Raw genomic sequence first — 21754 nt, 5'->3', positions numbered from 1 at the left:
GCCCACACCGCTGCGTTCACGCACCGCCGCCCTGCCTACATGCCGTTCTTTCTGCAGGAGTCAGGGAAAGTTGCAGACATCTCCTACTGTTGCCAAGACACTCTGACACTTGCTCAGAGACATTCGCCTGCTGCTGCTGCTCAGAGATGCTTCGACTTCCCACACCTCGCTGCCGAGCCGCCTCAGCCCTCCGTCCGGCTGCTCCGCGCCTCATCTCCGCTCCACAGCTCTGGGAGCCCTCCACGACTTGACCGGGACGCTCCACAGTCCCACCCCGGGTCCCGAGCTCATCCTTCAGCCACCAAATGGCGCCGCGGCCCCTCGGCATGGCCCTGCCCCTACCCCGGCCGGCCCCGGCCCCGGCCCGCGGGAGCGCTGCCCAACACCGCCGCCCCGTGGCCGCCGCCGCCCGGCACTGCCCGGTGCTGCCTACTGGGCCTCCTCGGGGGGTGAAGAGCCCAGCTTTCTTTACGAGAACTAAACGAGTTTGTTTGCTTGCTTGCCTTTTTCCCTGAGTTATCCTCTGCTGCATCTCCAGTGATTGTAACATTACCTTTTTTCTCACTTCTAAAAGCTTGATTTTGCCAAACTGTGGCTATTCCTCACCCCCCCTCTCAGGCTGCAGTCGCTTTCACCCCTGCCCAGGTTGTGCTAAGCCGCTGCTACGCATCAGTGACACAGCAATGAGTGTTACCTTCATTTTCTCTTTCACACAGAGACTCTCCCAGCCCTGTCAAGAAGACAGCTAACAAATACCAGGAGCTGAGGCTGTGCTCAGCCTCCTTCTGCAACTCTGATGGGCTGACAGTCAGACTTTGTGATCTTCCCAACCTTAATGATTCTATGACTCTCTACCCCAGTCAAACACTTTCCTCCTGTGCTTTCACCCAGATGGAATCGTGCTTTCCAGCTGCCACATGTCAGAGTCCCCAGGCAGTCAGGCACAGCAGGAAAAGGAAAGGACAGAATCTGATTTTTAATCTAATAATCTAACACAACTGCATAACTCACAAATGTTTCCTCTTCTTTCCCTGATGGCTTCTGCTTTGCTCTGTCAAAGATTCCTTCCAGCATCCATAGCAAGACAGGGGGCCTGGCCTCTGGGGAACAGGCTCATTCCATATGCAACTCACTTTCCCTAATTTCCATTGATCCTGGATATCTAATAAGGGGTCGAGCCTAAAAAAAAAAAAAAGCAAATGTGTAACCATGCAAGTACAATGTGTGCACACACCGAGGCCGAATTAAGGTCATATTGACTTCTTGAGTTAGGTGTCTCTGAACGCTTCAGTGCTTCATTCTGCAACTTGAATGTTTTCAAACATGTATCTGTACATAAATTCTGCGAGGGGGATGTTGGTAAAGCACATGGTCTCCCATCCCCACTGTGAATCCCCATGTTTCAGATGGGCCACAGCAGATCTGAATTCCTAATACACAGCTAAGAGGGGAACTTTCCAAGGAATTCCAATGAATCACTCCCTTTGCAGGGATTGCTGCTCCTCTTCTCTGGCAGTAGTGGAGAGGGAACACAAAGAAGATGATGCACAATGCTAGTTACAAAGGTATCTCTGTTCATTTCCCAGTCTTGTAAGCAATGTGTACCCCAAGCCTGGGATTCACTCTTGGTATTACATTCTACCTGGTCCCATCCTCCCACTGCACCATTATTCCCAAGCAGCCTCTTACATTTTCTGCATTTCCATTCATCTCTGTTCCTCGCCATTTCAGTCAGACTAATTCACTTCCCAAGATATCAGTGGAGGATGTACAAAATGTATATAGGTAAACAATCTAAACAATCTCCACGGACTTAGCAGAATTGCCAGGGACCAGAGCAGCCCCTGGCTTCCAAAAAAAGCTATTGCAAAACCCCACATCGAGGATGCTAAACGCAGTGTGGTTTTAGCAGCCATCTCCTAGGAACCATCTGCTAAGCATGTACAAATAGTGACTTTTGAGATTATTATGAGTTAGTGAATTTGGGGAGAATTTTACAGGAACAGCAAGAGGAGGCTCTAAGTACTACCATGATATAAATATTACAGAATAATGAAATCATGATTTTAGTCTTAGGAACAAAATTCATCTCCCATGAACCAGAATGTACATGTGCAGCAACCTTGAGGGGAAAAAAAAAATACTCTTAATGATTTCCTCAAAACTTAACATTAAATTTCATTGAAATATAAAGCAGTCTTTCCTCGTATGATATTCCCATGCAGTCAAAATAAAGTGTGTGTTTCCAGGTGCAAAGCCAAACTCAATTAGTCTTCTACACAAACCAGAGCACACCCTGAATTCTGATCAGAGGCAAGCTGATGATTCATACTGCCATGGTCTGCACGTTCGTGTTTGCTAGGAAAGCCAGTGTACGGATTGATAAGAGGTTTTGATCTAAAAATAGGCCCGCATGCCATTTTAAACATTTGCTTTAGAAAATTAGGTTTTGACATTCAGTTTTAATTGTGTGTCATCTACCGCTGATGGCACTTACCCAGGTAGAACACCAACTCCTTGATTAAAATGTAAAATAACATGTTACATTCGCAGTAATAATACAATCCTGCATTCATGAGTGGAAAGTGCTGTTTGGAATGCAGCTTTCATAGAAAGCACGACCGAAAAAAAAACCCTCTGAAGATCAAATGGATGCTGTACAGTAGGAGAATCCCCTGCATCTGTTATTACCTCAAGGAGCATCAGGAACAATCAGAACATCAAGCCACTCCAGTGAAGGCGTGCAAGAGAAACAGGAAGCTGTTTTCTCACTTTGCATACACACCTGCTTAAATCTCTAGTACTTCTGAACTGAAAATGTGCTCTATAAGTGCCCTCCATCAATGCTCTGTGCATTTCACCTGTTCATCAAATGCACACCTGTGACTTACTTTCAGCATTGTGTGTTTCTTGTTTTGTCATGGAAGCTTTTTATTACTTAAAAAGTACACCAGACAGGCTAATGCCTTACCCTAACACAGCCCTCAGAAACCTTTAGCCACCGCCCTGCACACTCTCTGCTTGGCAATGCAGGGTAAGTAAGTAAGTAAGTAACAGGGCATTTTCAAGTGCTCTAGTGATCACATTTAACATAAGGGATGTACCAATAGCCAATCTCCTGCTTTTAATATCTCCCGTTTTGCTTGTTCAGTTTGCTCCTTAAAATTCCTAATTGATCTTCTATTTTCTCCCGAAGGCAGGCAGACACAGACTTCTTCCTAAGTACTTACAGCAATGCAGGCGAAAGATATGCTTGTGACAGACAGAAAGGACAGCAGCAGCTCAAGATGTGACAGAGAAACAGTGCAGAAGTACAGCCAAACTCTTGTCAGGCACTTACCTGGTGAAATTGCCTGGTGTGTGCTGAGAAAGGAGGCTGGGGCAGGGCTATGACAGTGGTTATATGGGATCTGTGTTTGTTTTCCTCAGAAGCTGAAAATGGGCTGAGTACAGAGTAACTAAAACTCACTTCCCTTTTATTTTTCATAGAATCACTTGGCACATTTCAGCACTTAAACACAATTGATAAAGCATAACAAAGGGAATGCTATGAATGATCTTATGAATAAAGTTTCTCTGGTCTGAATACTACACAGGTCAACAGTCCCATCGTATTTCCTACATGCCAATAAACTGCTGATTCTGCTTTCTCCACTCCCAGTGAGAAGCAACTTTTCTCATCCCCATCTTAGAGAAACAAAGGTAAGGGATGAAGTGGCAAAACCTGCTTCCTGGAGCTTTCAGCCCTTGGTCTGTACTTCTACCAGTGCTTGTGGTTTGTCCTGTCTATGATGTAGAAAATCTGTGATAGTTTAGAACGTAGCCAACCTGATACCAGTTCGCACACACACTCTGAAAAACTGAGGGAAAAAAAAAACAAATAGAAGAGATTTTTTTTAATGTCCTTTACTGAAGGTCTCTTACTTTATAGCCAACTACACTGTCAATATGACTCAATATGCAGTCTAGATGCAGGTGGACAAACGTGACAGAGCAGCATGAAGAAAATTCTGAGTCAGAGTGTGCTGTCCCAGAGCTGCACATCTGTAATTCATATTTAGATAATTCTCTTTACTCACAGCTTTAGAGACACAAAGCCGAGGCAAAGGCTACAAAGGACATCAAAGTCAGAATGCAAAGCATTAATAGGTGAGAGATAGACTGACCGGTGCTGCCTCTACAGCTTGGCTGCTGTGCCAGGGACTACCAACAAGCCTGTGATTTCTGCTCTTGTAGGTGAGCTAGGGAGCTGTCTTCCATCTCAGTAATAAATGTCTCTGCATTCACAAGTCGCAGACTATTTTACTTTATCAGATATGTGTGTGGAACACCTAACCTACTCTTGAGTCACAGAAAATAGCACTGGTGGACTGAGACATCACAGGAACACCTCATCCATCCTTCTGCCCCAAAGTGGGATTAGCTATGCTCGGGTCACAGCTTTCCAATTCATTCCGCTGCCTTTAATATCCTCCAGTAATGGAAAGTCTGCGCAGTCCTCAGGTGACCCAAGTACCCTGCAAAAGATATGGCCATCAGAAAGTTTTGCTGGCGTATGACTTACATGTCCTTTATTCACTTATGCCTGTGTGTAAATATTTATTTACATGTGTACTCAGGTACATGTATACAAGTAAGCATGCACTTCCACACATGCCATCTATATGTGGTGTATATAGACAGCTGCATACACATATATGCATGTACATAGGTGTGTATATGTATACATTTACTCTTGAATTAGAAATGAAATGCTACCCTATTTCAGTATCTCCATGTGTGTTTTCTTTTGCTTTTACTTGCAACCTACTTGTTTTGCCCAGTTTTACATGACGATGCATCAACAGAAAAGAAACATTCACACTTATTCTCAGAGTTACGCTCTGCCAAAATTCCAGTGTTTCCAGACATATTTACTCCTAGTTGACATTTTGTTTTCTACTAAAACTTGCTTCTTTAAAAACCAAAGAAGCCTTTAATTTGATACACCTAATGGTGAATTCCTATTGTCCTAGAATAATTTATCCCTAAATTATATTTATTTTTCCTGTTGGTCTCCCTTGAATGCTGAATAATGTTGTTGCATTTCTGGTATTGTCAGGGTTATTCTAATGTGAACTTCCTGTTGTGCACACAGGATGGTACCCAAACATATATGCTGCTTTATTGGTCAAAAGACTATCACCCTAAAGAATATATTGTTTAAGACTGTTCTCTCCTTCCTTGGACAAATTCATGTTCCTGACAAAGTAAGTGCATTTCCTATTTTTAGGAAGCTGCATCATCCAGTTATCTGCTAAAACTACATTCAATTAACATCAACCAGACTGGGACAGCGGGCAGATTTATTGTGCTGTCTCGTCCGCTTGTTTTATTTCTTAAAATGTAGTATGAAAGCTGTGAATTGACTCGTCTGCTTATATTAGCTGTTACATTTCAGTACATCAGGTCCGTTTACGCTGCATTTCAAAATAAGAACTTAATCCATCTTTCTGCAAGGAAGGACTTTTTTTTAGACTATTGTTGTTTGTAGTGAAGGAAAGACCCTTTCCTAACACCAGAGGCAGTGCTGACAGAGGTGTCAGCAGTCACTGTTTTGAAACGAACAGGTGAGAGGCCAGGATTAACAGTCTGGTCAATCACGAGCATCAGAGAGCCTGGCCAAAAATATAGCCAGAGAACGACGGTCCAAAGGCTTTGGCTTAAATGAGGCTGCATCTAACAGAACTTGGGAGAATCTAACAAAAAGCAGAGCTTTCCTTTTGTACGGACTATGCCGACATCCAAGGGAACAGACTCTTCCTTCCCCTCTACCAAGTTTTCATGCAAGCAAATGAAAAGCACAGTCTCCCTGTGACATTACAGTTTTTCAGTCAGCTCATGCTAATGGCTCAACCAGGGATCTCCCATTTTTGCATCATCACTGCCAGCAGCCAGCTAATGGAGCATCTCAGAGACAGACCACAGAGCTGCAGTTCAGCCACACGGGGCACTTCCCTCTTTTTATTACACTCTATAAAAGATAAGTCACACACGCTTTCTCTTAGCAGTCTTCATGAATCAGCAAAGAGCTGCTGAAGAGTGACCATTAGGGCCCTTGGGAAAGACACAGGTGTCAGCTGTCAAAGTACTACTTGGTGATTTACATTCTTTTTATATGTCTCTGTATCCACTAGGCCAGTGAGGAGCACATACGCATTTGCATTTTCAGGACAGGCTGCAAAAAGCAGATGTGTTCACGCAGCACCAGAAGGGAGGATTTCTTTCCTTTTAGCTCACGTAAAAAAGATCCCCCCTGCTTCCTGTGTCTCCTCCCAAGATCTGCATTAGCAAGTCCAATTAGTGCACATACAGCCTGCCATGGGTGGCAGAACATCAGGACACCCAAGAGTGCAATGCCAAAGTGCGTGCACAGCCATAGCAATTCTTCACCATTACCTTTTTTCTCCCTTCCGTTCGATGAACGCTAGGGGCTCACAGACACGGGAGGAGGAATTTCAACAAGGCTGATTGCGCCAGTCGCCTGTCTCAGGAGGTATGGAAACAGCCATCTTGAATTCTGGAAATGAAATCTGTGAGTGCAGGGGCCACCCCTTGGCCCTGGTTGATTTATTAAATATAAACTATTATTTGCACTAAGACGAACTTACTATTTCCTGTGGTGTTTCTGTAACGCCCTTTTCATCATAAGCAGATTGTCATCCCTGTGCTGTACATATCAGTGAAGGGAACAGTACTTTTGGGTAATCTTCCCTCTGCGACAGGATCCAGCCTGGAATTAGGGAGACCTTTGACTCTGCTCCCCTGTTAACTGCAAACAGACAAAAACCACCAACCACTTCTGAGGTTCCCTCACCAATCAGTGATGGGAGATTAGCTTTGTCATTAACCTTGTCTGTGCCCTCACCAATTTAACTGGTGCTGGCCAAGGTCCCAGGCCTAAGGCCAAGAAATAGCATGCAGAGCACGGCTGGGTGATAAGATGAAAATTGCTGCTTTCCCCAGCCACCTTGGGCTGGCCTCTTGGCATTCTGATCCCTTGGCTCAAAGCAGAACAGCTCAACACGTCATCACCCAGACTTTCTACAGGTACCAATGAACATAATATGGGGAACTGCAGTGAAAAAGGGTTTGCACCCCTTATGAACCTAGCCGAAGCCTCCTTGGAAATCTTTTCTTTCAGCTCCTTCTCAAAAACAAAGACTTTGTTACCCATCTCCTCACTGTGGGTAACCTCGCACTCTCCAAACTCCAGCTGGAACCTGCATCATCACACATTGCTCAGTGCTCTGCTGCAAAAATCATTCCCCAGTCACAGCGCTAAATCCAATGCGCAAACTCCTAAAATACCTCTTCTGGTTCCTCCAGCCTAACAGAACAGAACAAAATCCCGCTTCTCTGCATACCTCCTGTGGCCATCCCAGCTGCTCCGCCACCTTTCCTTTCCCAGAGGCCCTCCACACTCATCTGAAGTCACCCATCAGGAACCCCTCCTCCAGCACTTCTCAGCTTTTTCTTCCACAGGAGCCCTTTAGGAAGGGAGAAGGGGTTAGTAGTGCCAAGTCACAGGGAGCAGCAGAGCACTGGTCTCCTTGCACAGGTCTGAAAGAAGCGTTCAGCTCTCAAGAGCAGACCTAAACCCTGAGCAGATGCTTGTCTCTATGAGTCACGCCTTTCTCCATCTCCCTTTGACGCTGTCCCCAAAAGCGGCTGCCCTGAGGCATTCACTTTGAAAGGACATAATCACATTGTCCTCCCCATCCTTATCCAGCTTCCCAGCACCTGCACCTCATTGGATGGTCATCTCTTCCCATTCTGCTCTCCTTAATTTAGTTTGGGAACTCTCCAGAGCGATGAGACATCCTCACCTATTCTGTAAAGTGCCATTCAAAGCTGTAGGGGAGTGGCACACAGACTTGATGGAAATCCTGCCCTGACACTCCCTATAGAAGACGGGTGGAGCCAGGGGGTGCTCAGCAGCTACAAGGCTGCTCCCTACAGCCCAGGCTGGCCTGCAAACCCCAACCTCAGCATGCTGAGGGCTGTGCTGGGCTCACATTGGCTTTGCTGAGGTTGCTGTAGAGGAATGGCTGCCCACTGAAATAATTAATAGTCCCCTTCATTCTGAGTAATGATAAAAGTCAATTAATGGAGACCAAAAGTAATACGACACTGCCAGTAGCAATGACAAGTGCTCTCTGTGAGCTGTCAGTGACAAGAAGTGCAAGGCGTGCACCCACTGGGCTGGGACACAGTGAACTGGGAGATCCAGGGGACATCGGTGACCATTGCCCAGCTCCACTCAGTCAGACAGTCCCCTCACTGGCCATGCTGGAAGCTACGAAACACAGGTCTTGCCTTCAAGCACAACCTTGTTGTGAAGGAAGAAGCAGGTATGGTGGCAAGGCAGCTCTCTGTATGACAGTAAGATCTCGGGTCAGACACTGTAGAGATGCACAGGGAGGGACGACGTCAGTCAGCCCACCAATAACCGCACCACGGAGCCGCTGCTGCTCACACAGCGTAACGGGTGTAACACCCTCAGAATGAAACTTCCCCTTCGCCCACCGGCACGCAGGAGGCCAGGCAGCAGCGGGGCCCGCACATCAGCACCTAAGAGATGACAGCTAAGAGCCCGGGGCAGCTGACAAGCGCCAGGAACCCGAACAGCCTTTTGCCCCTTGTCAGAAACACACGTTTTCACCCGCTCTGGTCCTTAAGCTCAACACGTGGTTTACGGGGAGACCGTGCCCCGCGCCGGGAGGCACCGCTGGAGCCCGGAGCCGCCCAGGGGATACCCGGGGGTCCCGGGTACGGTGAACCCGGGCAAGCGCGGCCCCACCGCAAGCTCCCGGCCTCCCTAATGGGCATGTGCGGAAAGCGCCGCACATGCCCACTCTGCCGCCTGAGGCCGGGGGCTGCCGGGCACCGGGGCGCGCCGTCGGGCACCCCGAGGCGGCGGAGGGCGCTCCGTCCGCGCCCGGAGGCGGCTCTGCGGCCGGAGGACCGCCGCGAAGCGCCGTGGGCACCCACCGCGGGGAGCGGCCGCCTTCCGCAGCCCGTCGGGGCCGCCCGGTCTCGCCGAGGCGGGCGGGGATGTGTCGGCGCGGCGGGCGGGGCCGGGCGGCAGCCGGGCGGGGCGGGGCGGGGCGCGGCGCGGCGTCCCGAGCGCGGCCCCGGCGGGAGGCGCCGCCCGGCGTGGCCCCTCGGCGGAGGGCGCCGGCGGCGGGGGCGCCGCGGAGGGTTATCCGCGCCCGCCCCGCCCGCCGCGGCCGGGGGATTAGTCAGCACTCTGCGGGCGGCCCCGCGCCCGCGCCAACTCCGCGGCGGGGGCAGGGAGCGGCGAGCGGCGCCGGCCGCTGCCCGCGGCCAGGGGCGGCCAGGGGCGGCGGCGGTGGGGCGGCCCCCGCCGTGCCGTCCCCTCCCCGCGGTCCGCGCGGCCGCCCGGCGGCCACAGGCAGGAGCGCCTCGGCTGCCCCGCGCGCGCAGGCGGGAGGGAGGCGGCGCGCCCCGCACGGCCGCACGCAGACGCGCGGCGGCGGCCCCCGGCCCCCCGCAGCCGCGGCCGGCGGGGAGGCGGCGCCCGGCGGGGCCGCCCCATGGTCTTGCGGGGGCCGTGGGGGAGCCGCGGGGGCCCCGGAGCGGCGCTCGCCCTCCTGCGCGCCATCCGCACTAGGATGTTGCGGCAGGTCTTGCACAGGGGGCTGGGGACGTCCTTCTCCCGGCTCGGCCACTTCGTCGCCAGCCACCCGGTGTTCTTCGCTTCGGCGCCCGTGCTCATCTCCATCCTGCTGGGCGCCAGCTTCAGCCGCTACCAGGTGGAGGAGAGTGTGGAGCACCTCCTGGCCCCCACCCACAGCCTGGCCAAGATCGAGCGGAACCTGGTGGACAGCCTCTTCCCGGTGAACCGCTCCAAGCACCGGCTCTACTCCGACCTGCAGACGCCGGGGCGCTACGGCCGGGTGATCATCACCTCCTTCCGCAAGGCCAACATGCTGGACCAGCACCACACCGATCTCATCCTCAAGGTAACCGCGGCCCCCGCCGCCTCCCGCAACAGTTGGGATGCGCGCAGGGGGCACCGCACCGCCGGCCCCGCGCTCCTTCCTTGCGCTCGCGTGTTTGATCCGAGTTGGGGCTGCTCGGGAAACTCCGCGAGCGGCTGGAGGCACGGCCGAGGGCAGCACCCAGCCGTCTCCCACTGCGAGCGCGGCCGGTAGCGCTGACAGCATCTGTCTGCCCGCGGCGCCGAGCGGGACGTTCCCCGCAGCGTGTGCCGGAGCGGGGAGGACGGGAGCGAGCGTGTGTCGGGAGGGTCGAGCTCACCGGGCAGGGCTCGGATGGTGCGCAGAGCCCAGAGGTGTGGCAGGCTCAGCCCCACGTCCGCTCTATTGCCGTACAGTGTGCGGGAAGCCCGGGGGCTCGGCACCGCATCCCTCCCCGATGTCGGGCTGTCAGACCGTGCGGAATCAGCGTAAATTCTGTTCGGCGGCTCTGGGGAGTGCCCCTTCCCGAGCGCAGATAGAGCGTGTGGGGACTCTGGGGTGATGCACCCCTCGCTAAGCACTGCAATAACTGTTACGGTGGGCTCACGGCTGTTTGCTTCCAACTGGAGCCGTGCACAGAGCTGTAGTGCAGTGCCCCTCCGTGTGCTCTGTTTCCCTTTTTCACTGTATTGCCCAGCAGTGATGGGCACGCCGCGCTGCCGAGCGCGAGCACTGAGATGTATGTCACCACCGAGCAAGAAAACTCCAGAGGCGGTTTTCATTCCTTCATTTCCTTGTGCCGTGGATTGCATCCGCATCCAGCACGCACGGTTACTCAGTCATAGGGTAATGATGGCAATGGATTTTTTTGCTCTGCACCGCTTTCTCTGGAGATCTGTGCTTCTATCGATAGCACAGTGACACACAAATAAATGCTACGCTGAAGCTCTCCGCGAGCAAACTTCTGTGTCGGATTTATCATATCAGCCAAAGAGCCATAACTTAGAAAGTTGTCAGCATTTAACGCTGCCTCATTTTTTAACAGGCAGAATTTGCCAACGGAATAATTATTTCTTATTTGGTGAGATAATGAACACCGTTGCCGTTTGCCTGTTTACTCATACTGTTAATCTGACGTTGTCAGGCATCTTTGATGCATTATTTCCAACTCCGTACTTATCTAATTAATCCCAGCGTGTCTCCTGCAGAACAGATCCCATCTCTTGTCTCAGCTGTGTTTCTGTCTGTGCAGCCCAAGGTGCCCAGCAGGTCAGCACAGCCACCCGGGAAGGAGAGCTCCTGGCTCCCTGTGTCACCGTTCTTGCTGCGACGCAGGGCCGTATCATTCTGTGTCAGCAGGGCTCACCTAGAGGAGGAGGCAGGGAGAGGGGCCATCAAGGTTCTCCTACACGCGTATCCATGCGTGGAGGGCAGAAGGGAGCAAAACCATCTAAAAAATGCCAGGGCAAAGCCAGGCACATCCAGGGGCTGCTCGTCAGTGTCATCCCACCTGTGAGTGCTATTACACTGCTCACCTCCCCTTTCCTGGGGGAGCGTGGCCTCCCCAAGGAAGAGCTTTTCTGGGCTCCCTGACCTGCTGTCCCCTACCTCACCAGACAGGGAGTGCCCAGCACTGCTACTGCTGCCCCGCTCTCACGGAGGGGAAAGAGGAGATGTTCTGTCTGCGGCAGAGGAAAAAGTGAGCTTCTATTATCATCCCCTTGGTAAAGGGATATGAAGTTTTGGGCTCTGAACAGCTGAAACTTAGTGGCACTGTCAAAAGTTAGTCACTGTAATACCCTAATTCATTCATTCATTATTGTGATAAGTTCTTTGGTGGCTTCTCTGAAGTGCTGTCGTTAGCGCAGTGCAGTTCTGAAGGGCGCGCTGTCAGCCCAAGATGCTTCAGGTGCCACAGCTGCACAGCATCCTGCTGGCTGGCTGAAGGAAGGGACCAGCCCCATGCCCAGACCCCAGGCATGTGCCCCAGGCAGGAGCTGCTTGGTGCGAGACTATGCTGCTCATTAGCAAGGAAACATGTGGCTTCCTTTTTATAGTAGTTTTGATTAAATTGAGTAAATCTCCATCCGTAATTCCCATAACTCTCCCCATAAATGCCTGAACTGTTTTTGTGCCTGCCATCCGTCATGTTTCCAGGTGGTCTGGTCATCTGTAGAAGAGAGCAAGGAGAGAAACCTAAACCTGTTCTGATTCTCTGGCCTTGAACAAATGATCCAACTAAAGCCTCTGGAGAGTCTTGGTGGGCAAGAGATGATCGTGAAGCTGAGAGATACTGGAGGGAAACAATGAAATTGTGCTCTACAGCTGGGCACAAGGCACTAGCTGTCAGTGTGCAGGGCCTCTTTCTTCTTCAAGATTTCACTCTGTCAAATGAAAGAAAGATTGAAGCACTGACACCCAACTGAAGCAGATCTACTCTTACCCCTGTTTTTCCAAGAAACGTTGGCAGAAACAAAAATAATGTGGATATTTGGTGTGCACCATCCTGCAGAAGTTCAAGAGATCATATAATTTCTGTACAACTCATCTAAGCCTAGAATCTAGCCTCAAAAGAGTGTAAGAGCAGCCCCGTACCAGGTCATTGCTGTATTTCTACCTGCATCTAGAAACTTGGCAGGTTCAGGGCATGCAGGCTCGCAGGAAATGCAGACCTGACCAGGTGTTTTGAACCCTTGAAAGTACATCCTGACTAAGCCAGGATTTGAGACACCCATCATTTTGAGCCTCCTTATTCCTCCATAGTTACAGTGAGTTAACTGCATTATTCTACAATCTAATTTATTTTTCTTATGAAAGCTTCCCTTTTTTTTCTTTTCAGAAGAATATCCTGTCTTCCACTTATTATTGTTCATTACATTAACACAGAACTATTATTATTTTTTTTTGCCAATAACTGTACTTAAGATGCACAGATGAAAAGGGAATGAAATGTGACATTCCGTACTGAAAAGGATTGTATTTACAGTTTGCCTGTATGAAAATCTGTAGATGATGGTTTATTTCTTAAAGAAACCTATCCTGACTGCAGAGTTTCAGACTCTGGTTATGCATTGCCTCTTTCCTATGAACTGGCTGTCAGTGGATGTAGTTAACTGGTTAAATACTTATTGGCACACAGAGGCAAATACTGCAATTCGATGTATAAGGACACATTTATTTAAGTGCTGCATAACTTGTGATTGTTGCAAAACAAGACAGTTGAACTCTAAATTTTCGCAGACCTCATGCTTGTTTGGGTTTCTTTTCTTCCCTCTACCCCTTAAATTACTGTGTCTGTGCCCATCTGTACCTGCACACTCTGTCCACAGCCAGCCCGGATTTCCTCATTTATTTTCTACATGCGAGGAAACTCGTGGAGGAAACAGCTATGTTTATGTTCCCATGTTTGTGTTATCTCTAATTACTTTGCTGTACCAACATGGCATGCTGGAGCTATTGTTTCGGTGCTGGCTGTAGCAGAACTGAGGGCTGGGTCTGGTGCAGCTCTGACTAGCGTAAGAACCTGACCCTGCATTTCAAAACTTCTCTACTTCTGAATGCCTGGATGCAGACAGCCAGCTGCAGATTTAGCAGTGGATAAGTAGTCTCCACCTTCTCTGCATAGCTCCCGCGCTGACGGCGCTTCTAAAGGAATTGTCAGCAGAACAAATAATGAATTCTGCTACAAAAATTAAAGGATGAAGTCATGTCTTCAGAGCAAGGCTGTAAGATGAGGGGAAGAGTCCTAATACAAGAAAAACAAGGGTGTGAAAGCAGCAGAAGTGCAAGCCTGTTGTCATAGCAGCACAATGCTGCAGGGCTAAAACGTATCTTATGCGAAAACAGATGAGAATTAAGATACACAGGTGAGATCTGGGCGCAGCCAGGGAAGAAGGACAGCCAGCGGCATGCTGCAGAGGGGCAGCCCCCAGACATGTGGTCAATGCACCACATCCTGCCTCCTGTGGCGCAGTGCTTGAGAGAACAGAACCTCTCAAGGGGAGGTCACGCTCCAGAGCAGGACCTGGAGGTCAGGGACTGCCACACAGTGTGGCCACCGAGCCCTGGCTACTGGAGTCCAGGTGATACAGCAGGAGTGCAGTTGACTAGCATGGCCACACAGAGGCTTCCTGACTAAGTGATGTGAAAAATGGCCTTGACATTGGAGTGTACAGGAGAACCCCTTCACTCCTGCTCAGGGAGAGGATGAGGAGCAGATACATTGATTAACACGACAGACTGTAAACTTGCAGTTCTAGAGGTTTTGCAGTGAAGTAAGAGCCATGTGCCGTACCTCAACTGGAGGAGCCCTTAGTGAGGGTGGCCATTGTATCATGTGCCCTGCAAGAGATGCTGGAAGGACAGAGAGACCTGATGTTTGTGAAGGACGCTGGACAAGCTGATGTGTGATCAGCAGCAAAAGTGAAGTCTTCCTCTCCACGCCAATCATGAGAAGTGGGTTTCAGAGCCCTTGGCCGGGCTCTGCCTAAGGGACTTGTGCCGCCAATGTGTCACATCCTCCAGTTGCAGTCTGAGGAATACAGCCCAAACCAGACTGTATTCCTCTTGGTGAAACAAATCCAGGTGGACTTGCTCTGCTGCTAGTCAGAATTAAGATCACATTCGTTAGGAAAGTTTCTCTGCATCAGAGTAGAAATACCTTAGCTCACAATTATCTGTGGCTACCAAGAGGACAGTGAGAAATGTGTACATGGCCATGTATCTGCCAACATACATGTTTGAGCAGCAGTAGTTACCCCTCAGTTGATGCCTTGCGCTTTGAACAATTGTAGATTTTATTTGCATGAAGATTGTTCAGGGAAGATACAGTCCACAGTATTTTGGGCAGCTGGAAAATTAGTTGTAAAAATGCTTTGCTTCCATAATTATTATCTTAGCATCTTTACAGGAAAATCTGATTGTAGGTCTGCTGGAAAATGCGTCCAGCTACAGTTTGTAATGTGTTCTTCAAGCCGTTGGGATCAGACAGCCTATTCCCTTGGCAGAGCACGCAGCCCCCATTCTTGGTTGGGAGGTTGCTGCCACTAGCAGCCTATGGATTCCTGAATTAACTGCAGAAGGCTATGAATTTATTGACAGGTATCACTAGACCCAGTTGTCCAGGATGGGCCCAAGGCCTAGCCTTTCTTAGAAGCTCCTTGCCTTCCCTGTCCACATCTCCTTCTGGTTAAAATACCTTTCTAGTAGTTTAATTCTGCCCTTGTCTACAGAGCCGGCAGTGTTTTCTTTTGTGAATTAAGCTGAGAGTTCTGTCAGTCTTTTCTCTCATGTAAACCTTCCACTTTTTCACTGAGGCAGTCTCTCAAAGTGAATAAAAAAGCACTCTGCAAAGATAGGACATGACAAAGATTACTGAGATCATAGAGAAAGCGATGAAATTTATGGCAGTCCAAGAAAAGTCTTCACTCTTCATTTTCCTTGGCACAGGTAACCCATAAAAATTACCTAAAGAGTGAGCTGGCTTTGCGTGAGGGTGAAGCCTGCATTGAAAACCACTGTTTCAAACTAGAAAGCAGTTCTGAGCTCAAATCAGAGCTGGGATTTTAAGCAGTAATACATAATGAGTTCACTCATTACTTTATTTCTGAGCTGTCTAAGGCCTTCCTCCACACTGTGTGATCAAACATTTCTTTTTGCACTGAAAACTGAGGTTCCTGAAAAAAAAAACACTTCGGGTGCCAGTGGTGCTCTAAGAAACCACAGATTTGGTAAAAACAACACTAAAAAAATAATGAGTTGGCAACACTGAAAAAAGTGAAGCTCATATTTAGTTTAAACCATCAGACAAAGAATGAAAGAATCAAATATTAGCAAAGACAGTATAATATGGCATGGCAAAGATCCTACTCCCATGTGTAAAACATGACTCTACGTGCCAGCTCATTTGCAGCAGGGGAAGACATACGTATATCTCACTAGTTTTATCTAGTTGGCCGTTCATCGACAATATGTCAAGTAACAAAGCGTGTTCAGGTCCTTATGATGAGTAATGTCACCTATAAAACACTGCACAGCACTGCTCTGCAGAAAAGCCAGACACGTTCTCACAGGCTGTATGACAGGCACAGGCTAGCTGTGTGCACCCTTCAAACTGCAGCTGGTGGCTCACCCAGCTCCCAGGGTCAGGCTGTCCTTCCATACGTGAGAAATGGGATGAGAAATAGAGTAGAATAGCACTGGCACAGCTGCCCAGAGAAGCTGTGGTGCCCCATCCCTAAAGGTGCTCCAGGCCAGGTTGGATGGGCCCTGGGCAGCCTGAGCTGGTGGGGGGGCAGCCCTGCCCATGGCAAGGGTTGGAGCTGGGTGGCTTTAGAGTCCCTTCCAACCTAAGTCATTCTGTGAGTCTATGAAATGAGAGCTTGATGATACTGACACATTTATGGGCCTCACCTGCAACCTCCATGCAGCCTGCATGGAGGTCTGTGTTGGACCCACTGATGGTCCCTGACTCCCTGTACTGCGCAGATGAAGAGCTGGGCCCTCGTGGGCTTTCACTGGGCTAGCAAATGGTGAAACATGGCCTTAGAGGGTTTCCAGGATCAGAGCATTTTGCAGGTAAATCGGAAGTTTCTGAGCCCTCCCTACTGTGACAGGATCTGTGTGCCTTGTAGGAAGGTTCCTATAAGTCTGAGCGAGCCACCAAACCCTGGCAGCAGACACTTGCTTCTTCATTACAAAAAGGACTTCTGTGCAACATGGTGGAGCTAGAGGTCTTCCTCTAGCCACCTTCATGTGGCTCCTTGGATCTTCTGCATGGACTGAGGAGAAAAAGCAGCATCCTGGCACCCCACCAGGCCCTCAAGCCTCACCTGCTGCTGCTTGAAGGGGGGGATTTGTCTCTCTGTTGAAGCCACCTTTACTCTGTTTGAAGTGAACATATCAGCCGGCATGGGGCTTAAAGGCCAGGACCAAGGTGTTACCAAGCAGAAATGGCTGGAGGAAGACAAAAGACTGTTCCAGAAATCTCTGCCATAGTGTGGGACACACAGAAACACTGGTTTTAGAAGGGACGGGGAATGGCAAGGAATGGGCTCTGTCAAAACATGGAGAGGGAAGGGTGTAAGTTGCTGTTCCACTGAGAGATTCAGACTGGATATAAGGATAAAGTTTTTCACGATAAGGGTAGTGAAGCACTGGCACAGGTTGGCCAGAGAGATGGTGTATGTCCTGACCCTGGAGACACTCAAGGTGAGGCTGAACTGGGGCTCTGAGCTCCCTGAACTGGCTGTAGGTGTCCCAGTTCATTGCCGGGAACTTGGACTAGATGACCTTTAAATCTCCCTTCCAATTCAAACCATTCTATGATTATATGAGTCTGTGTTTGTATGACTGAGCACTTTCAGCCAAAAGCAGCGTATGCTGCCGTGGCCAGCAAACTCCAGCACTGCTGCACAGCCCTCGTGCTGCAGCACTCCAGCAGCATTCCCAGGAGGAGAGCTGCCTCCCAGGTCACTTGCACTGCTTGCTAACCAAATGGGCTGAGAGCGATGAGCAAGCAGTTCGTGTCTCCCTTCAAGAAGAGCTATTCAGGCAGCCTTTGATATTCTTTTAGCTCTCCATCTCTACTAATAGGATCAGCAAGGATAAGAAAACAGTTGGGTAAATGAGAATCTGGTAGATTTATTTAGGATATAGTTCCCTGCTGTTCAGAACTGAGCATGATGACGTTGTCCGCATTAGGGCAATCCATATCTACTTCTGCTGGCAGACCCAGGCTCCTGGCTGCCCTGTTGCTGTGTCCGGATGGGAGCAGCGTGGGGCCCTGAGCCCAAATCCATCATGCCCAAGTAGCAACAAGTATTCAGCCTTCCGCTGAAGATGTTACGGCTGCTGTGACAGCTGAGGTTATTTTATGACCTAGATATTAAAAGAAAGTGGTTCAGATACATACAGAAGCAAATGCAGCAAGGAGGAAGGGTAGATAAATAGCAGCGCACGCAGTTTGATAAAACTTGTGTGACAGTTTCCCTTCCTCTGTTTTGTGTCACTTGATGGATCCTTTCTGAAGTAGTTGTACTGTTAATCCAATACGAGCAGTAAATTCCTTTTGTTGCTCCTAGTTGTCCTCAGCTGCACTTCTCTATATGACATCTGGCTTTACAACCGTTGTCAGTGAAATACATACAGCAACTGCCATTGTAAACAAATTAAAATCAGACGTCTGTCTTTGATTCAGTAAGCCAGGGCATTTTCCCCAACCATACCTTCAAATTCAGTGCCTTAAAACAGCTCTTGAAGAATTCTGCAAAAGCAAGCTGTAACGGTGGGGAAGAATTTTCAATGCAGGCTCACTTCTCTGGCACTTTCATGCAAATCTCTTAATTTATTATGGTTTTAGAAGAGAAGGTTGTACGAGAACCCCTAATCTGTCACACAGGGATCTACTTGTTCTCCCACCAAGATGGAAAATTCCTTTCTCACTGTGGTAGGGTCCTGTGTACTCCCAATGCCATGAAAAGGTTCATTAGTTCAGTTCATTTCTCAACTCTGTCTTTCTAATGTCAGTACTGAACTGTTCTTCTGGAGAAAATAAAAACTGCTCAAGTGTGGAAAAAAACACACCTCCAGGCTGCTGGAGAAATGCTGAGATTATAAGAACTTTGTATTTTTTACATATATGACATCATATCAACCTGAGAAATGGAGGTGGCTTGATTAAAATTATACTCTATCACAGACAATGTGATGTAACCGTAAAATAATCAGATTGATAGTATCATCCAGATGGCATTGGTTTTATTTTTCTGCAAATAGATCCGAAATAGCACAGGGGTGTCTCGACAACCATTTAAGTTCTATAGGATTTTAGCCCTGAGTATTAGACATGTCATCTGTTGTCACCAGATGAGTATATGAGCTGTGCTGCTGTGCCGTGCACTATCTTCTGCTTTATAATCAGCGTTTCTCTTCAGAAGGAACTAGTTCTGTTAGATGTCACTTAATCCCAGCCTCTACTGGGTGCAGCAGCCTACTGTCCTCTTTGGGAAACTGTATGCAGGTACTGAAAACAAAGAATTGTGTCCCCGTAGCCCATCCTTTTTGTCTTACTCAAAATCAGAGGGCAGAAAGTGGCCTTTCCCACTCTAGAGACAAGATGGAGGTGGGCTTCAGGCCCACTGCCAGCCTCACGTGGTGCCGGAACTTAGAAGCAGAAACAGTGTCATGTGGGGGTCCCAGCACTGAGATTCAGGTGTCCCCATGCCCACTGCAGGAGAGCAGAGGACACTCAGCCACTGGGGCTCAGGGCTGGGGGAGGGGTGCGAGGGAGGTGGTCCTGGCCTTATCAGCACCCTTGTGGGAGGTCTTGGTGTCCTTTGCAGTGCGTGCATCTCACCAGGAGTTGCACGGTGACAGCAATGATTCAGGACTCTGAATTTCGTAAGGAGAACACCCCCAAATCAGCTTGCACTCTGCTAAGACTAAGACATTAGCAAGCTCAGCACTCTACTTCTGAAAAATACTGCAACTTGTTAGCACTCTTCCCTTCATGTCTTTTAGATGTCTTGTTTCTTCTGCATTGATTAAAATGGATTCAGAAGGGGTTGTGTGGTTTTTCTGTACTTTTCAGAAGAGAGTAATCTTTCTGCCCTTTTGATGCCCCAAAATAACTGAATGTGCTTTGGATCAGAGCTCATGGAAAAAAATCAGCAGGATGCAAAGCAACTCGAAAAGGTGGGCTGCACTAAAAGCTGCCTGAAAGCAAACTATAAGCAGGGATAGCCCACGAGTTCTAAAATGAAGGCTTCCTCTGATAAACAGGGAGGAGAACACTGGTGACTGTTCTATGACTTCTCGCACTCGGGTAGGTGGAGGGATTGGTGGGGTCAAGGGGGAGACAAAAAGCAGATGGTTTAACCAGTGCCAGCTCCAGGTTTGCTGATAGTCCCAGCCCTCCTCTGCGGGCTGCACCACAGCTTCCTACTGCAGCCAGGGGGTCACCAGTGTGACAGCATCCCCTGTGCCAGCCAGGCTGTCCTTGCCATCCCACCTGCCCGCGATACCAGCAAGGGACGCAGGAGAATGACGCTGCTATTTTAATGCATGCTTCTTTTTTGCGCTGTGTGCCGTGAGTACTGCAGCCACCAGAACGCTCGCTGCCATTATCTGGAATAGGAGAGGGACGGAGGCCGCGAGCTGCTGTTGCTCTGGCTGCTGCTGAGCGGGATGAACTGATGAATAACGTCTGTGATTTCTCTTTCCCTTGTAGTTGCACTCTGCTGTGACCAGGATCCAAGTGCAAAGACCTGGTTTCAATTACACGTTTGCCCATATATGTATCCTGAACAATGACAAGACATGCATAGTGGACGACATAGTGCATGTGCTGGAGGAATTAAAGGCTGCTCGTTCTTCTAATCGAACTAATTTTGCAATCACTTATCCGATTACTCACTTAAAGGATGGCAGGGAAGTGTATAACGGGCATCAGCTTGGTGGGGTTACTGTGCACAGCAAAGACCGGGTGAAGTCTGCAGAAGCCATTCAGCTCACCTACTACTTGCAGGCAATCAACTCCTTGAATGACATGGTGGCAGAAAAGTGGGAATCCATTTTTTGTGACACTGTTGAACTTTTCCAGAAATCCAACAGGAAAGTCAAAATGTATCCTTTCACTTCTTCTTCGCTGAAGGAGGATTTCCAGAAGACGAGCAGGGTGTCAGAACGCTACCTGATCACAAGCTTGGTCCTTGTGGTCACCTTGGCCATTCTCTGCTGCTCCATGCAGGATTGTGTCCGCAGCAAACCCTGGCTTGGCCTGCTGGGATTGCTGACCGTGACCCTTGCCACCCTGACTGCAGCCGGGATCATCAATCTCACTGGTGGGAAATACAATTCCACCTTCCTGGGGATCCCCTTCGTCATGTTAGGTAACTATCTCCTACTCTCTCTTTTGTGTGTTTGTGCCTCCCTGATGCCTTTCCCAGCCGGCGGAGAAGCAGCACTGCATGACTCCCAGTATCTGCTCCCTGTAACACTGCCCCGTGCCAAATCCGCACCGCCTCATTTCCTAAACAGCTTGTGCCGTGCCCGGACGTTGCGATTATTTCTGGGTTTCTGCTGTATGGCGCAGTGCCCACGTGGTGGTGAGGACCAAGTACGTGCTGCTGCCATGCGCGGTGCAAGGAGCCCTGCTGCTGCTGCTCTGCGTTTCAGTGGCCAGCGTTAGGAGACCTGCGCGTGGCTCTCTTGCTGGACTGGCAGTATTGGCTGCCCTGACAAATAAAGGGTGGATGGAGAGCTTGCTCCTTGGCAAAGCAGAGCGATGCAGGGCAGGAGCTCCCTGTGCATTGTGCTGCAGCCCCTCACTGTGCTGTGTGATCTTTTCTGGAGGATGGGAAGGAGGGCAAGAGGAGGACAGGCAGCTCCCAAGCTGCAATCTCATGCCCTCATGTCAGTGCTGGTAGTTCAGGATGCTTGCCATCCAACCAGACGGGCAGGGGGGTTTCCCAAGGGGCAGAAGGATCTTTGGGGAGTTCACAGCCTCTGTGTTTGTTTTTGGTTCATGAACAGCATGAAAAGCTCCACGCGCCGTAGGTGTTTAATGTGCCCTCGTTCCCAGCATTGTTCATTTGTGGAGAATAATACATGCATTGATTTGATCACAGCTTCCTCAGCTGAAAATCAGTGCTCAGGAATACTTCAGATTTCAAGAGTAAGAGTGCCTTCACTGACTTAGTTGCATCATGTAGTAATACGTTGCATTTCAGCACAGCTGTTTTTATACCAAGCACCAGGTTCCTATGCCA

The 21754-nt window shown here is 49.4% G+C and overlaps 2 protein-coding genes and 1 long non-coding RNA gene across 6 annotated transcripts in view; 1 reads left to right on the top strand and 2 right to left on the bottom strand.

The window, feature by feature from the left end:
* Positions 1 to 503: 503 nt before the first annotated feature.
* Positions 504 to 11153, bottom strand: LOC146762642 (uncharacterized). Its single transcript, XM_085530984.1, has 2 exons — positions 10401 to 11153; positions 504 to 1179 (listed from the first exon to the last, which is right to left on the bottom strand). Exons 1-2 carry the CDS (start codon positions 10802 to 10804, stop codon positions 1008 to 1010), a joined length of 576 nt encoding a protein of 191 aa, XP_085387110.1. The 5' UTR covers positions 10805 to 11153; the 3' UTR covers positions 504 to 1007.
* On the bottom strand, positions 3087 to 8849 carry LOC107325011 (uncharacterized). Its single transcript, XR_014940246.1, has 4 exons — positions 7407 to 8849; positions 6651 to 6772; positions 6439 to 6559; positions 3087 to 4517 (listed from the first exon to the last, which is right to left on the bottom strand). It is a non-coding gene; the product is annotated as an uncharacterized LOC107325011 (long non-coding RNA).
* The window catches only part of PTCHD1 (patched domain containing 1), a 34633-nt gene continuing 22049 nt past the window's right edge, over positions 9171 to 21754 (top strand). For 2 of the 4 annotated variants that reach the window (XM_085530959.1, XM_085530970.1), the window contains exons 1-2: positions 9177 to 10028; positions 20215 to 20875. In XM_085530959.1, the coding sequence (XP_085387085.1) occupies positions 9600 to 10028; positions 20215 to 20875 (1090 nt within the window). In that variant the 5' untranslated portion in view covers positions 9177 to 9599. Of the gene's footprint in view, positions 10029 to 20214; positions 20876 to 21754 lie in introns of all 4 variants that reach the window. The other 2 variants (XM_015885468.3, XM_085530965.1) reach the window with 2 other exon arrangements.

The sequence above is a fragment of the Coturnix japonica genome, chromosome 1, assembly GCF_054131305.1.
Source record: "Coturnix japonica strain WE chromosome 1, WE-NBRP24, whole genome shotgun sequence".
Taxonomy (NCBI): domain Eukaryota; kingdom Metazoa; phylum Chordata; class Aves; order Galliformes; family Phasianidae; genus Coturnix; species Coturnix japonica.
The sequence above is the reverse complement of the archived record's forward strand: the minus strand, read 5'-3'. Positions and strand labels throughout refer to the sequence as shown.